This window comes from Lathyrus oleraceus, chromosome 4 (assembly GCF_024323335.1).
Source record: "Lathyrus oleraceus cultivar Zhongwan6 chromosome 4, CAAS_Psat_ZW6_1.0, whole genome shotgun sequence".
Lineage (NCBI taxonomy): Eukaryota > Viridiplantae > Streptophyta > Magnoliopsida > Fabales > Fabaceae > Lathyrus > Lathyrus oleraceus.
The window spans coordinates 129,516,639-129,535,098 of NC_066582.1; the positions used below are offsets into that span (position 1 = coordinate 129,516,639).

At 26.9% G+C, this 18,460-nt stretch overlaps 1 protein-coding gene and 1 pseudogene across 1 annotated transcript; both read right to left on the minus strand.

Moving 5' to 3' along the window:
- Positions 1-633: 633 nt before the first annotated feature.
- Positions 634-2,805, minus strand: LOC127074017 (4-coumarate--CoA ligase CCL1). The gene is made up of 5 exons (XM_051015273.1): positions 1,789-2,805; positions 1,449-1,644; positions 1,148-1,361; positions 956-1,058; positions 634-878 (listed from the first exon to the last, which is right to left on the minus strand). Exons 1-5 carry the CDS (start codon positions 2,794-2,796, stop codon positions 768-770), a joined length of 1,632 nt encoding a protein of 543 aa, XP_050871230.1. The 5' UTR covers positions 2,797-2,805; the 3' UTR covers positions 634-767.
- Positions 2,806-4,446: 1,641 nt separating this feature from the next.
- Positions 4,447-17,814, minus strand: LOC127136353 (uncharacterized; annotated as a pseudogene).
- Positions 17,815-18,460: the final 646 nt, after the last annotated feature.

Consider the following 18,460-nt stretch of genomic DNA (forward strand, 5'->3'; position numbering starts at 1 on the left):
TCTTTGGGGATTTTTTCGATATTTTCCCTTTCTTTTGGAATAAATAAAAATCGATGGTGACTCTGTATTTTTCGCGTAGCGACACCAAGCCATTCACGTTGAAAACTTTCGTGAAGCTAAGGAATATGCTTGGAGTCACAAATCAAGTTTAAGGGGGAATGTTGAAATATTAAACTTGATTTGGGGCTAACCTTATTATTTGAATTTTGGACTTACTTAATTTTGGTAATATTTCTAAAAAACTCTTGTAATGTTTGGAGTGTCTAGATGTTTCTTAAGGTTGTAATATTTTCTAGAATACTCTTTGAATATTTAAAGTTGAGAACTCTCTAGAATTAGTGTGTCTAGAGTTCTCCTTAGACTATTATAAATAGATATGTAATCTTACACATTTGTATTCAAAACTCTGTATTCAAAAAGTCTTTATTTCCAACAAATAGTCGGTAAGTGTTGTGATTTTTTTTTATAAGTAAATTATTCGTAAAAGAATTGCTAGTGTCCATCTTTAAGGAGTAGTATGTGTTATGTATTTTGAATCTAAACTGTTTAGCACTGTTGTGAGAGGCAACTAAGTGCATAAGATTCCCTTTAACAGTTTGCATAGAGAAACAAAGTAAATAGTTGATTGTTGCACTTGGTTTAATGTTCTGTGACATTTGTCCATTAAAATGTCACATAAATATTTGTTTGCATACAGAAACGTTTTTTTAGTCACATAAAAAGTCTAATTGCAAAAAAATAAAAAATTGTCCGTCTTTGTCACACCACTAGTCCTTCATTAGTCTTGCAGTTAATTCCTTTCGCAGAATTTTGCCGGAGACTGCTTTAGGAATAGCTTCGGTGAAGTAAACTTTATTTATTCTCTTGTAAAATACAACCTGCCAAACATACAATAACACAATAAATAACACTCAAAACAAGAATTATAAATGGATAGTGATAATGAAAGTAAAACCTGTTGGGATATATATTGCTTGATTTCATCCTCACTGATCTTTGAACCACTTGATCTAACAACAAATGCAACTGGGACTTCTCCAGCATCTTCATCTTTCAATCTGAGGGAAAACAACACGATTAATTAATAATAGAATAATAAATAAATTTGTTAATGAAGAATATATATTTTTCCTTTGTAATTACTTACGGTACAACAGCAGCTTCAGAAATATCTGGGTGAGCAATCAACAATTCTTCAAGTTCAGCAGGAGCAACTTGATATCCTTTGTATTTAATCAATTCCTTTAATCGATCAACAATGAAAAGTTCATCATCATCATCCATTAATCCAATGTCACCTGTGTGTAGCCATCCATCTTTGTCTATAATTTTCTTTGTAGCCTCAGGATCATTTAGGTATCCTAATCACAAATAACAAATGATAATGATTTTAAAGTCTACAATATAATTTTAACAGAGACTCTATGGATTTAGTTTTAATACAGCACCTTTCATAACTTTTGTGCCTCTAATGCAAATTTCACCCGCTTTGTTTCTTGGTAGAGAAGCACCGGTTTCTATGTCGACTATTTTCATCTCGGCGTTTCTCACCACCGTGCCGCATGCACCGGGTTTTGCCTTAAACGGTTCCTTTGCAAATGCTAAGCTAACAGAAAGTGGTCCTGCCTCCGTCATTCCATATCCCTGTAAAATAGAAATTCAATAGAAATTCAATTATTAAGACTAGTTATAAGCCCTATTCTCTTAATATATAATTATCCCTTCGCTATTTGTTATTCTAAAACTAACAAAAACATAATAATATCAATTATAAACATGGCCTCGAACCTGTCCAAGCACAGTTTGTGGCATCCTATCCTTGACAGCTTGTTCAAGTTCCATTCTCATGGGTGCAGCACCCGTTATCATCACTCTAATAGACGACAAGTCGTATCGATGTAACTCTCCACTCTTTACCAACGCTAAAACAATAGGTGGCACAAAAGACACTATCGTCACTTTATACTTATCAATCGACTCTAAAACCGTTTTAATCTCAAATTTCTCCAAAATCAATACCGCAGCACCAGAACGAATTCCACACAGTAAAATCGAATTGAGCGCATAGATATGAAACATAGGTAGAACACAGAGTAACACATCCTCTTCGTTAGTGTATTGGTGAGGATTTTCACCGTCAACTAACTCTGATATTGTTGTAACTAAATTCTCATGGGTTAACATAACTCCTTTTGGAAGTCCAGAAGTTCCTGAAGAAAACGGTAACGCAACCACGTCGTTAGCGTTTATTTTCACTTCCGGTGCTTCGTTTTCATCAGCATTTGTTAAAACTGAGAAATCAACAACATTTTCTTCCAATGATGATGGTGAATCATCAGTGCACACGATTTTGATGTTGTTCATTTTAGCTAATTCTTTGATTTTACTGACGTACAATGATTGAGTTACGATGAGTTTCGTTTTCGTTGCGGTGGCTTGTTTAGATAGTTCTGATGAGGTGTAGAATGGATTGGCAGTGGTGATGACGGCGCCGCGATACGAGGCACCGAGGAAAGTGAGGGCGAATTGAAATGAGTTACGGAGGACGAGCATGATGACGTCACCTTGATGGATTCCGATGGAGTTTAAACCGGAAGCAATTTTGCGGACGTTGAGATGGACGTCGGAGTAAGTGAAGGTTTCGCCGGTGTGGCCGTTGATGAGGCATGGACGGTTGTGGAATTGAGAGAGGTTTTGGAAACAGTAAGAGTGTAATGGAAGGTGAGTTGGGATTACAATGTCTGGAAGTTTAGAACGGAATATGAATTCTTGTTCTTTTTGTGGAGAAGGGGACATTGTTAGTTTTATAATAACAAATAGCAACACGCGGTAATTATTCGTTAAGAGAATAGGATTTATAAATAGGCTTACAAGGAAAATAGAATTTACCGCTATGAAACGTGGTAATAATTAGAAAAGAAACAAACTCTATTCTTCCTAAAAAATAGGTAATAATAGAAAAAAAACAAACCCTATTCTTCCTAAAGAATAGATCTTTCCTAAAAATTAAGAATAGCTAACAAACAAATTACAGTTAATATTTTAATAATAATAAACTTCCTAACAAGCTCTCCCTTAAGCTAATTCATCTGAACTTAGATTACTTCAATAATATCCGTAACTCCAAGCATTCCACAAAAATTTTCAAATTGTTCCAATTTCAATGGCTTCGTCGTAATGCTCATTATTAACAATAATATTTCCTTATATACTTTCTCTGTTTTAATCTCAATATATTTTGGGCTTTAATACTAGCTTCTAAGAAACCATAATTAGAATATATATATATATATATATATAATATATATATATATATATATATATATATATATATATAATATATATATATATATATATATATGGAAAAAGGAAATAAATCCTAATAAATTCATTTAATGAAATTCTAAAACTCAAAACAAAAATAAAGTCTAATGAAAAAAAAATTATTATTAATTCATTTAGCTCATTATTAACAAAATATTTTGATTTATATACTGCAATTTTTAATTGATTTCGGTAATTTCTATTTTGATAAAAAAATCTTGAGTTGTTGCGATAATTTCTATTTTGATAAAACATTCCTGAGTTGGTGCGATTGCTATTATAAACCGCAGGACACACATCCTGTCCTGCTGCTCTCTCATGTTTTGCATGTTGTTCCAATCTTAATCATTTATGCCGTAATTAATATTAATTACTTTTTATATTTGATTAAAATAAGTGGTTTAGATGGAGTAGTTGATTAAAATAATGACTGAGATGGAGTAGTTGATTAAAATAATGACTGAGATGGAGTAGAACCATTCAACCACCGTAGATGATCCATTTCCTAAACGGCAGATACTATACTATTGTTTATTGTTTAGGTGAGACATTAACTCAACTCTATATAATTTGACATCACAAAGTGAACTAGACATGAAAATCATTATTTTGAATTTAAAAACACAAACGAAGTATAATTTGATACCTTAAAATTGAAATTGATAGATAAATTATTGAGAATTATTCATTCAGGTGTATATTATAAAAAATATATATTTTTAAAATTTATACAATAATTATTTAATAAATTTTATAGATAAATATCTTTTATAATAAAGATTAGATGGAGTATATTAATGACAATTCGTTATTCAATGTTTTTCTATTATGGTTTATTTCATTTTAATTTAAAAGATTGTCGAATCTCACATAAATCAATTACAACTATCACTATTTATTGTTATTGTGTTTATCTAAGATTATGGGAATAGTTTGTTTTACTCAAAAAAAATCAAAGTAATGGATTAAATTCAATATTAATAACGGGAGACTAAAATCTTAATTTTTGTCTATCTATGTTGCTAGTATAAATTACAACACTTAATTGTAACGAGAAAAATACTTTTGTAGAAAAATATTAATTTAGAAGTACCATTGCTCTCGTGTGTTCGTTATCAAATTTTAAACCCATAATGACCTACTTTCGTAGTGCGGAATTACAAGTCTAAAGTCCATTTCTAAAATGCAACAAGTATTTAATTAATTAAAAATATTTTTGCTTTTTAATAATTAAAAATCTGAATTCTCTAGGTCTAATACCATTTTCTCTTTTTTGATACGTAAACGATATTTCGTTGTCTCTACTTTCGTAGTAGGACTGTAAATTATAAAAGCATAAAATTTAGAACAAAAACCTAAGTATTCTCTCGATAGATTTTGATTCTATGCCGCTTTCGCTTGGCCATCGCAATCCATCGTTCGAACTTCTAGTCAAATACCGCCTCGTAGGTGCGTAAATGGTATCTCTGTCATAAAATCATACTTTATTTTAAAAACAAAAGTTAGGACATATTACTTTAGTTATCTTAAAATTAATTGAACATTCAATTTATACGAGTTTCGTCGGTATGAAGGTCAATGACGGATCCAAGACCCCGGCTCAGGGGGTGCAAAATATTTAATACTAATAAATTATTATAATTATATTTATAATAATAACATAAAATAATATTATACTCAAATTATAATGTATTAAAAAAATTACATGGATGTTATATAATTGTCCTTTACGAGATTTCATATTTTGAAATCGTTGAATAATCGACTCATTACCAATGTCCTTCAACACATCACTTTCAATATAAGTCACTAGACAATCATTCATCCATTCGTCCCCCATTCGATTACGTAATCTAGTTTTCACAATCTTCATAGCAGAAAAGGATCATTCAACGGTTGTTGTGGCAACAAGCAAAATCATTGCCAACTTCAAAAGTTGATAAACCAATGGATAAACAACATGCCTTATAGTTTCAACCAACCTTTTGGATAGATCACCAATTTCTTTCAAAGATGCAAATTCAATACTGCTGCGCATGTCAATGATATAAGTCTCAAGTTGATTATTAAGCAACATCAAACTAGTTTGAGAAAATTCTCATGGATAAAACTTTGCAAATTCAACCAGTTTTTCCTTGTTAAAAGAAGAGAACAAATTTGTTGGAGTCAAACAAGCCATGCAAATGAGCAATCGACTATTTGTCTCATTAAAACGATTGTTAAGTTCTTGAAGTTGCATGTCCACGACGGTATAAAATAATTCAATGCGATAATGTTTCTCTATTGTAATAGACTCAACATTACTTCCACGCCTTGATCTTCCCGAAGTGCATATATCATCCATGTTTGGAATGTGAATGTCATGCATATTACAAAATAAATTTACCTCATCCACTAAAGATTTGCATCCATTATCTCTTAAAGCTTGTAACCTCTGCTTTGTGATGTTAACCAATTTCATAGCATTGATGATATTTTGATCTTTTCTTTGCAGTGCCTGTGATAATTCATTTGAAATACCCAAGATATTTTTCATCAAATGCAATGTTAGTGCAAAATCAAAAGTATTCATCAAAAGTATGAGACCATTTGCTTCAGTCTTTTGTTCTCTTAGCAATGTTGAATCTTTTTTCAAAATGTCAAGAACATCCATTACAGAATCATACATCAATATCAAATTGGTCAAAGTAGCAAAATGAGAACTCCATCGAGTATCGACAGCTCGTTTGAGATTTGTTTCTTGATTGATACCTTGCCCACTAGCAATTTCTCCTTTTCCCAATGCTTCCCTAATATTCTCTATTTGTCTTTCACGAAGCATGTCTTGTCGTTTGCAAGACCCCCTACAACATTTATTAAAGTAGACACTAAGTTAAAAACACCACAAACTTGAAGATGATCTTTTGCAATAGCAACTAATGTAAGTTACAATTGATGAGCAAAACAATGTACATAAAATGCATATGGATTTTCACTTAAGATCAAACTTTTTAGACCACTGAACTCTCCTTGCATATTACTAGCGCCATCATAACCTTTTCCCCGAATTCTTGAAGTAGTAAGACCATGTTTGCAAAATAACTCTTCAATGGCCACTTTCAAAGCTATTGTTATTGTACTTTTAACATGAACAATGCCCAAAAAAACTCTCAATAATAATTCCATTTTGTTGACGTAACGCAAAGCAACAACCATTTGTTCCTTATTAGATATGTCACGGGATTCATCGACAAGAATGACAAATAATTCATCTCCAAGATCAGTTAAGATAGCTTTAGTGGTTTCTAAAGAGTCTGCCTTAACAATATCCTTTTGAATTGATGGAGAAATCATTTTTTGATTTTCAGGAGCATTTTCCAATACAACCTATCTTACTTTTCCCCCCTCTTCGCGTACCATCTAAGCATTTCTAGGAAGTTACCTTGATTCCCTGACTCTATTGATTCATTATGACCACGAAAAACCAATCCCTACTTCAATAAATAACGAATACAATCAATGGAAGTTGTCAACCGCCTTCTATATAGGTCACGAACGCTTTCAGATTGTTTACATATCGCAACTTCAATATGTTGATTTTGATTCATCAAATCTTGACATTTCTTCCAAGTGATATTATGAAGAATACTTGGACCTCCAACATGTGATGAGAGTCTATTTTTCTTATTCCAATTAGTGAATCCATCTCTTACAAATGTATCACCACCAGATTGTTTTCCAAAATCGGATCGAAAAAGATAACAATATAAACAAAATGCGGCATCCTTTTCTATGCTATACACTAACCAATTTCCAAATTCATTAAACCAAGAAGAACAAAATCTTATCAATGAATTTCCAATTCGTTTTGGGGAAAACTATGTTGAATAGGTTGACACGGTCCATTTTGTATATATGTTCTACGAATTATCTCTGGATCATTTGGATGATATGCTGACATTTTAAGTCGCTTTCCAGGATGTGATTGTAAATCTTCCAAATTAAATTGAACATATTGTTGAGAACTAGATTCTTGCTTATTTGATGACAATTTCCTCTTAAAAACCTTTTCCATAATCTTATGTAACAAGAAAAATACAATATAAAAATAATTAACAAGAAAAACATAAAAACATAAGCATATAGACAATAACTTAAAAATAAGGTACTCGACTTTTAGATACTCCTAGCTACAAAAATATAACTATAATAATTTATAAAATATTAGTAATTTATGATAATATATATTTTGATAATGTTCTGTCTTCATTCATCACTTTATGATTTTTTTAATAATAATCCTAATCATGTTGAAGAGAAAATAACAACACTTGATGTAAAGTAATAAACTCTTTCTCTCTCTCTCTTCTCAAAATTTCAGTCACTTTCACATGAGATAATTAAACAAAAATTATATAGTAAAAATAAAAATACAACTTTGTATATGAGACTTGTTTGAATGTATCATTGTATATATAATATATATTTCACTAAGATTATATACAAGATCAAAATAAGCTGTAATGTTGGAATGGAAAATAATTAACCTTAAGATTAGTTATTATCGTCAAAATAAGCTGTTAATGTTTGAATGTAAAATAATTAACCTTAATATTAATCATTATCATTAGTTTAACACCCGTCAATAATAATTTAATTAATGATCAAGTCTTTGATTGAACACCGGTAATACTAATGCATAAAGTTAGAGAAACAAAAGAATTAATAGAGTTTGGTAAGAGAGAAAACTAACACACTTTAACGGAATTCTAATTTCTAAATACAATTCACAGTTCACAGACCTTTGCAGCAACAACAACATCCTCTATTTTTTTTCTTTTTAATTTCTAATTCCTAATTTTTAATTTCTAAGCACAATTCACAATTTCTAATTCCCAAACCTTTGCAGCACAACAATATCCTCCATTTTTTTCTCACACAATTCACAAACCATGAATTTTTAACAGAATTCTAATTTCTAATTTCTAATTAACATAATTCTAACTTGGCAACAAAATTATCAGATCCTAATTTCTAATTTCAAAAAACCCTAAATAATTAAATTAACAAAACCTTAAAATCAAGATATCTTACCTTAATGGCTTTAATGTTGAAGATGAAGGTTTATAAATCGACTTTGATTCGACAATAAATCGCAAAATAGTGCTCAAAATCACTCTCGAAATTGACACAAAATCTCAAGTGAGAGCATGAGCAACTATGACACACTGTTGCAGACGGAGAATAACAAATGATAACAAATCATAAAATCAATTTATTTTTTAGAAATTGGTTTATAAGTGGATCGGTTCGATTTTAAATCGGTTTTTCTAAAAAAAAATAGTTTAAAAAAAAACAATTTTAAAACAATTTCTTTAAAATTAATTTTTTATTTTCTTAAAAAAATCAATTTCAAAACCAATTTTATAAAATAAAATAGTTTTTAAAATTATATTCTTAGAAAATCAATTTTATATCAAAAATAATTTTATTTTCTTTTAACTAACTTTTTTATTTGACTTTTACATAAAATAGATAATTTTTTTTACATCAAAAATAAATATTCAGAGGTTTTATGAGGTTTTAAAATATTTTTCATAAACAAATTTTATGAGGTTTTATAATATTTTTTCTTTTAAAATTTAAAAAACACAAAAAAAACAATTTTTTCAGAAAAAAAAAATAACAAATATTCAGAAAAAAGAAAATAAAATATATCAAAAAAAAGTTGAAAATAATAAATTTATATTTTGAAAATAAATAAAAAGTTGAAAAATTTAATTTTTAAAAAAAACATTTTTTTTATTGAAAAAAATACAAAATATTTTTGATAAAAAATAAATTTTTTATTTAGAAAAAAATATTAATTTTATTTGAAAAAAATATCAAATATAATTTTTTAGAAAAAAAATCCAAATATAATATCTTTTGTGAAAATAAAATCCGAATTTTATTTTTAAAATAATTCTTTTATAAAATTTAAAAAAATTTACAATATAAAATTGATTTATAATATGATAAAACATGAAAATATACAAATATAAAAATTTAACACATAGTAAAATTTGGATACCCAACAACAAAACCAAATTTCTAATTTCCAAACCTTTGCAGCACAACAATATCCTCCATTTTTTTCAAACACAATTCACAAACCATGAATTTTTAACAGAATTCTAATTTCTAATTTCTAAATTAACATAATTCTAACTTGGCAACAAAATTATCAGATCCTAATTTCTAATTTCAAAAAACCCTAAATAATTAAATTAACAAAACCTTAAAATCAAGATATCTTACCTTAATGGCTTTATTGTTGAAGATGAAGGCTTATAAATCGACTTTGATTCGACAATAAATCGCAAAATAGTGCTCAAAATCACTCTCGAAATTGACACAAAATCTCAAGTGAGAGCATGAGCAACTATGACACACTGTTGCAGACGGAGAATAACAAATCATAAAATCAATTTATTTTTAGAAATTGGTTTATAAGTGGATCGGTTCGATTTTAAACCGTTTTTCTAAAAAAAAATAGTTTAAAAAAAAACAATTTTAAAACAATTTCTTTAAAATTAATTTTTTATTTTCTTAAAAAAATCAATTTCAAAACCAATTTTATAAAAAAAAATAGTTTTTAAAATTATATTCTTAGAAAATCAATTTTATATCAAAAATAATTTTATTTTCTTTTAACTAACTTTTTTATTTGACTTTTACATAAAATAGATAAATTTTTTTACATCAAAAATAAATATTCAGAGGTTTTATGAGGTTTTAAAATATTTTTCATAAACAAATTTTATGAGGTTTTATAATATTTTTTCTTTTAAAATTTAAAAAACACAAAAAAAACAATTTTTTCAGAAAAAAAAAATAACAAATATTCAGAAAAAAGAAAATAAAATATATATAAAAAAAGTTGAAAATAATAAATTTATATTTTGAAAATAAATAAAAAGTTGAAAAATTTAATTTTTTTAAAAAAAACATTTTTTTATTGAAAAAAATACAAAATATTTTTGATAAAAAATATATTTTTTATTTAGAAAAAAATAATAATTTTATTTGAAAAAAATATCAAATATAATTTTTTAGAAAAAAAATCCAAATATAATATTTTTTGTGAAAAAAAAATCTGAATTTTATTTTTAAAATAATTTTTTTATAAAATTTAAAAAAATTTACAATATAAAATTGATTTATAATATGATAAAACATGAAAAGATACAAATATAAAAATTTAACGGATAGTAAAATTTGGATACCCAACAACAAAATCAAATTTCTAATTTCTAATTTCCAAACCTTTGCAGCACAACAATATCCTCCATTTTTTCAAACACAATTCACAACCATGAATTTTTAACAGAATTCTAATTTCTAATTTCTAAACTAACATAATTCTAACTTGGCAACAAAATTATCAGATCCTAATTTCTAATTTCAAAAAACCCTAAATAATTAAATTAACAAAACCTTAAAATCAAGATATCTTACCTTAATGGCTTTATTGTTGAAGATGAAGGCTTATAAATCGACTTTGATTCGACAATAAATCGCAAAATAGTGCTCAAAATCACTCTCGAAATTGACACAAAATCTCAAGTGAGAGCATGAGCAACTATGGCACACTGTTGCAGACGGAGAATAACAAATCATAAAATCAATTTATTTTTTAGAAATTGGTTTATAAGTGGATCGGTTCGATTTTAAACCGTTTTTTCTAAAAAAAAATAGTTAAAAAAAAACAATTTTAAAACAATTTCTTTAAAATTAATTTTTTATTTTCTTAAAAAATCAATTTCAAAACCAATTTTATAAAAAAAATAGTTTTTAAAATTATATTCTTAGAAAATCAATTTTATATCAAAAATAATTTTATTTTCTTTTAACTAACTTTTTTATTTGACTTTTACATAAAATAGATAAAAAATTTTACATCAAAAATAAATATTCAGAGGTTTTATGAGGTTTTAAAATATTTTTCATAAACAAATTTTATGAGGTTTTATAATATTTTTTCTTTTAAAATTTAAAAAACACAAAAAAAACAATTTTTTCAGAAAAAAAAAATAACAAATATTCAGAAAAAAGAAAATAAAAATATATAAAAAAAGTTGAAAATAATAAATTTATATTTTGAAAATAAAAAAAAGTTGAAAAATTTAATTTTTTAAAAAAAATTTTTTTATTGAAAAAAATACAAAATATTTTTGATAAAAAATATATTTTTTATTTAGAAAAAAATAATAATTTTATTTGAAAAAAATATCAAATATAATTTTTTAGAAAAAAAATCCAAATATAATATTTTTTGTGAAAAAAAAATCTGAATTTTATTTTTAAAATAATTTTTTTATAAAATTTAAAAAAATTTACAATATAAAATTGATTTATAATATGATAAAACATGAAAAGATACAAATATAAAAATTTAACGGATAGTAAAATTTGGATACCCAACAACAAAATCAAATTTCTAATTTCTAATTTCCAAACCTTTGCAGCACAACAATATCCTCCATTTTTTTCAAACACAATTCACAAACCATGAATTTTTAACAGAATTCTAATTTCTAATTTCTAAACTAACATAATTCTAACTTGGCAACAAAATTATCAGATCCTAATTTCTAATTTCAAAAAACCCTAAATAATTAAATTAACAAAACCTTAAAATCAAGATATCTTACCTTAATGGCTTTATTGTTGAAGATGAAGGCTTATAAATCGACTTTGATTCGACAATAAATCGCAAAATAGTGCTCAAAATCACTCTCGAAATTGACACAAAATCTCAAGTGAGAGCATGAGCAACTATGGCACACTGTTGCAGACGGAGAATAACAAATCATAAAATCAATTTATTTTTTAGAAATTGGTTTATAAGTGGATCGGTTCGATTTTAAACCGTTTTTTCTAAAAAAAAATAGTTAAAAAAAAAACAATTTTAAAACAATTTCTTTAAAATTAATTTTTTATTTTCTTAAAAAAATCAATTTCAAAACCAATTTTATAAAAAAAAATAGTTTTTAAAATTATATTCTTAGAAAATCAATTTTATATCAAAAATAATTTTATTTTCTTTTAACTAACTTTTTTATTTGACTTTTACATAAAATAGATAAAAAATTTTACATCAAAAATAAATATTCAGAGGTTTTATGAGGTTTTAAAATATTTTTCATAAACAAATTTTATGAGGTTTTATAATATTTTTTCTTTTAAAATTTAAAAAACACAAAAAAAACAATTTTTTCAGAAAAAAAAAAAACAAATATTCAGAAAAAAGAAAATAAAATATATATAAAAAAAGTTGAAAATAATAAATTTATATTTTGAAAATAAATAAAAAGTTGAAAAATTTAATTTTTTTAAAAAAAACATTTTTTTATTGAAAAAAATACAAAATATTTTTGATAAAAAATATATTTTTTATTTAGAAAAAAATAATAATTTTATTTGAAAAAAATATCAAATATAATTTTTTAGAAAAAAAATCCAAATATAATATTTTTTGTGAAAAAAAAATCTGAATTTTATTTTTAAAATAATTTTTTTATAAAATTTAAAAAAATTTACAATATAAAATTGATTTATAATATGATAAAACATGAAAAGATACAAATATAAAAATTTAACGGATAGTAAAATTTGGATACCCAACAACAAAATCAAATTTCTAATTTCTAATTTCCAAACCTTTGCAGCACAACAATATCCTCCATTTTTTTCAAACACAATTCACAAACCATGAATTTTTAACAGAATTCTAATTTCTAATTTCTAAACTAACATAATTCTAACTTGGCAACAAAATTATCAGATCCTAATTTCTAATTTCAAAAAACCCTAAATAATTAAATTAATAAAACCTTAAAATCAAGATATCTTACCTTAATGGCTTTATTGTTGAAGATGAAGGCTTATAAATCGACTTTGATTCGACAATAAATCGCAAAATAGTGCTCAAAATCACTCTCGAAATTGACACAAAATCTCAAGTGAGAGCATGAGCAACTATGGCACACTGTTGCAGATGGAGAATAACAAATGATAACAAATTATAAAATCAATTTATTTTTTAGAAATTGGTTTATAAGTGGATCGGTTCGATTTTAAACCGGTTTTTCTAAAAAAAAATAGTTTAAAAAAAAATAATTTTAAAACAATTTCTTTAAAATTAATTTTTTATTTTCTTAAAAAAATCAATTTCAAAACCAATTTTATAAAAAAAAATAGTTTTTAAAATTATATTCTTAGAAAATCAATTTTATATCAAAAATAATTTTATTTTCTTTTAACTAACTTTTTTATTTGCCTTTTACATAAAATAGATAAATTTTTTTACATCAAAAATAAATATTCAGAGGTTTTATGAGGTTTTAAAATATTTTTCATAAACAAATTTTATGAGGTTTTATAATATTTTTTCTTTTAAAATTTAAAAAACACAAAAAAAAACAATTTTTTCAGAAAAAAAAAATAACAAATATTCAGAAAAAAGAAAATAAAATATATAAAAAAAAAGTTGAAAATAATAAATTTATATTTTGAAAATAAATAAAAAGTTGAAAAATTTAATTTTTTTTAAAAAAACATTGTTTTATTGAAAAAAATACAAAATATTTTTGATAAAAAATATATTTTTTATTTAGAAAAAAATAATAATTTTATTTGAAAAAAATATCAAATATAATTTTTTAGAAAAAAAATCCAAATATAATATTTTTTGTGAAAAAAAAATCTGAATTTTATTTTTAAAATAATTTTTTTATAAAATTTAAAAAAATTTACAATATAAAATTGATTTATAATATGATAAAACATGAAAAGATACAAATATAAAAATTTAACGCATAGTAAAATTTGGATACCCAACAACAAAACCAAATTTTTATAATCGGTAATGGTTTATATTGTGATAACAAAATGGATATCCAAATTTTTATTTTAGTATTTGATTTGATTTTTTTTAAAGTTAAGCAATTTGGATATCAATTTGAGAATGGATAGTCGGTTTTTTTCACTGCCCTACAACTGAAGGGAAACTCATTTATTTGTTAAAGATTCGATAGAATTTACAAATTTTTTTACAAATGTTCAAAAATGAGAATTTTAAATTATGGGGTATTATGGTAAAAGTGATATATATGGGATGCCGAATATATTTTATGGGGTGTTAGAAAAAGTTCTCATTTTATTTCTAACTTGAAATTTGGGGTCCGGCCCACATTTCCGAATCCAAGTTAATGAAACCATTTTATTTTTGATAGAGAAATGGAACCATTTTTTATGAACGAAATGAAACCACTTCTAATTGACAGCTAAATAGTAAATAAAATTCTTACTTTTTAATAAAGAAATTATAAACCATCACTTTAGTCCATAAACCATCATTATTCTCTTCATTTTAGTCCGAAAATTATGTAAATATAGTAAACAAAATCTATAAAATATGTTAATTTAGTCTTCTCTAAGATATCATGAATTAAATTGACATATTTTTCTACACCATAGGATTAAATTGACATATTCATAAGAATTATTTTTTTATATAATTCTAAGACTAAATTAGACAAAAGAATAATTTAGAACATAAGAGAATTTATTTGCAAAAGAAATTTGGACCAAAGTTAAAGGGGCTTGCTGCCGTGTCACTTAGAACATTTTCATTGAAGGTATCATCCAAAGTTCTTAGCAAAATGAACATGAATTATTTTTTTATCATTGAAAAATATGATGTGACAACATAGATGGCAATTGAATCAACATTAACAGGCATTCTTAATATATAGGAAAAAAATAGGATAAAAACTCGTAAATTAATCTACTAATTTAAACCGGTATGAATGCAAATATGTGTATCTTAGTAATTTAAACTGCTATAAATATATCTATTTATATATTTTAATTTATATTATTATATAAAAATATATATAAATTAATTTTTTTAAATACATTATTATCAAACTATTATACGTTTGAATATACATATTCATTTATAACATAATACCAACATATTGTTAATTTGTCAACAAAGATATAAACTTTAACAATAATTAATAATATTTAAGTTAAAAGATTTGGTAAAAAATCTAGATTAGGTAATAATTTGATTAAACTATTTGTTCTTGCGTGGATCATTAGAAACTGTTAATGTTTGATGTATTTTTAGTGAGGAACGACAAAGAGAATAAATAAATAAAGATTATTATTATTATTGAAGAATGATTGTGATATAAAATTGAATTATAAAATATCTATTTATATACATCTAAGTGATTTGACTATTAAGTAACAAATATAACAATCATAAATCCTAATTATCTTTTGGGCTTGGGCCACACACAACTTGAATTATATTTCATCTCAACATATCCCCTATAATCCAAGTTGTCGAACAAACGCTAATTATAGTTGATCTGAACTATTTCTAATTTCTTTCTCAAATTCAGGAATATGTTGAACTTCAATCCTTAGGTGAAGATGTCAGCCAACTATGCTTCACTTAAGCAATGACTTACTTCAAGTTCACCTCGATTTACCTTCTTCCTTAAGAAGTGAAATCTAGCTTCAATGTGTTCACTCCTTCCATGCAAAACTGGATTTTTTGCAAGATTTATGGATGACTTATTGTCCATCTGTAACACCAGAGCTTAATTCACATCGACCTCCATTTCTTCAAGCACAAATTTGATCCAAATTGCTTGACAAGTAGCATATGATCCTACTATATATTCATCCTCACACAATGACAATGTCACCACAGGTTGCTTTCTCGAGCACCATGAGATTGGGGCACCAGATACTTGAAAGAAATAACCAGTTGTGCTTCTTCGATCTTTCTTATTTCTACACCAATCAACATCTGAATAGCAAGTAACCATAACTTATTTGCTTTCAGAGTCTCGTAGAAATAGAATTCCATAGTTTATCGATCATTTTAAGTATCTCGAGATTCTTCTTGCAGTCTTCATGTATGACATCCTTGGTTCACTCATTTATCTTCTCACTAATCCGACTAAGAAACTTATATCAGGTCGACTGTTGCACACATATCTCAGAGATCCAACAATTTGTTTGAACAAAGTTGCATCGACTTTGTCTTCCTCTCCATGTTTCTCCTACTTCAAATTTGGTTTAAAAGGCAAAGATGTGGGAGTCGAATCATCCATCATAAATCTCTTGATTATCTCTTTGACATACTTTCTTTGATGCAACACCATAGCTTGCTTCGACATTTGAAATTCCATGCATAGGAAATAAGACAAGTTTCCCAGATTCGATATTTCAAATTCCTTCTTCATAAACTCTTTGAACTTCGACAAGTTCTCTAAGCAATTTCCAGATACTAACAAGTTATCGACATATAAGAAAATGATTGTTATATCTTATGCTACAACCTGAACATAGGTATATGTCAATCTTCTTATTCCATGCCCTAGGTTCCTACTTTAGGCCATATAGCGCTTTGCGCAACTTATCCACTTTCCATACTTCCTCCTGAATCTCAAACCCAGGAGGTTGTGTGACATATACCTCTTCATCTAGAGGACCATTCAAAAATTTTGATTTCACATCTAAGTGAAATATCGACCAACCTTGATTGCATGTCAAGGTGACGACTAATCGAACAGTCTTCAATCTTGCTACTGATGCGTATACTTCAGAGTAGTCGGCTCTTGCTCTTTGAAGAAAACCTCGAGCTACCAATCTCACCTTATGTCTTGCTATCGATCCATCAGCATTGTGCTTCAACTTGAACATCCATTTCACTTTGATAGCCTTTGTATATGCTGGAAATTCGACTAACTCCCATGTGTTGTTTCTTTCAATTGCTTGTAACTCTTCGACCATATATGACTTCCATTATTTTTTTAAGGCACCGCTATAGTTGATTGGTTCAGCACCTGCAAGTAAGGCGAAATGAACTAATTCTACAGCTGGTTTTCCTTCATCATCACTAGTCACTTCATAGCCTTGAAGTATTACTGGTTAAAATATAGTTCTTTGAGGTCTTTGACTAGTACTAGTTACACCATATTATACTTCGACTGTGTCAGGCATGTCAGCAACTGCTTCAACTTCGACATCATTACATGCTTCGTCAAAATCATAGCTCATCAATGGCTTATCCATTGCATCACTAGAATTCCAATCCCAGACATAATTTTTATCAATCACAATATCTCGACTCATCACAATCTTCTTATTAATTGGAATTAACAACCTTTATGCACCCATTTTGTGATATCTTACCAGAATCATAGTGTCACTCTTGTCATAAAGCTTCCTTCTCCTAGCATCAGGAACATGATTGTAACATATAGAGCCAAACACCTTCAAATGACTCACTGTTGGCCATTTGCCACTCTAAACTTCTTCAGGAACCTTGTTCTTCAACTTCTTGGTAGGTAACCTGTTCAAAATATAAACAATAGTGGAAACAACTTCTCCCGATAATGATTTTGGCAAATTCTTCTGCTTTAGCATGCATCTCGCCATGTCCAATATGACCCTGTTTCTTCTTTATGCTATTCCATTATATTGAGGTGCGTAAGGAGCAGTTACCTCATGATCAATACCATATTCTGCACATAATTTTTCAAACATCTAGGATGTGTTTCACCCCATTTGTTCGCGGGACTTTTATCTTCTTCTCACTCTGGTTTTCGACAAGCATCTTGAATCTCTTAAAGATTTCAAATACTTCGTCCTTTCTCTTGATCTCATAGATCCACAACTTTCGACTAAACTCACCGATAAAAGAAACAAAATACATGTTTCCACCAATGGTATGCTCTTCAAATAGGCCACATACATTTGAATGTACAACTTCAAGTATGACAAAGGATCTCATTGGCATAGTCAAAACGAAAGACTTTCTGGATTGCTTTCCGACTAGACAACCTTCACAGATTTTTTCGGGCATATCAAGACTTTGTATGCCAGTTACCATATATTTAGTGATAAGTTAACTAAGTGATCGAAAGTTCATATGTCCAAACCTCAAATTCTACAACCAACTATTCTTGTGGTCGACAACGGTCTTTAGACATTGCACTTCAGTCAAATTGATCATGGTCTTAAATATCATGTTCTTCGATAGAGGAGATTTCAAGACCAAATTATTCAGAGTGTCGAACAATTC

Excerpts from the sequence above, each read along its gene's own strand:
- LOC127074017 (XM_051015273.1), bottom strand. The coding sequence starts at position 2,796 with ATGTCCCCTTCTCCACAAAAAGAACAAGAATTCATATTCCGTTCTAAA. Across the intron at positions 1,362-1,448 it reads AGGCACAAAAGTTATGAAAG|GATACCTAAATGATCCTGAG; the intron begins GTGCTGTATTAA and ends ATTTGTGATTAG. Across the intron at positions 1,059-1,147 it reads TCTGAAGCTGCTGTTGTACC|ATTGAAAGATGAAGATGCTG; the intron begins GTAAGTAATTAC and ends GTTTTCCCTCAG.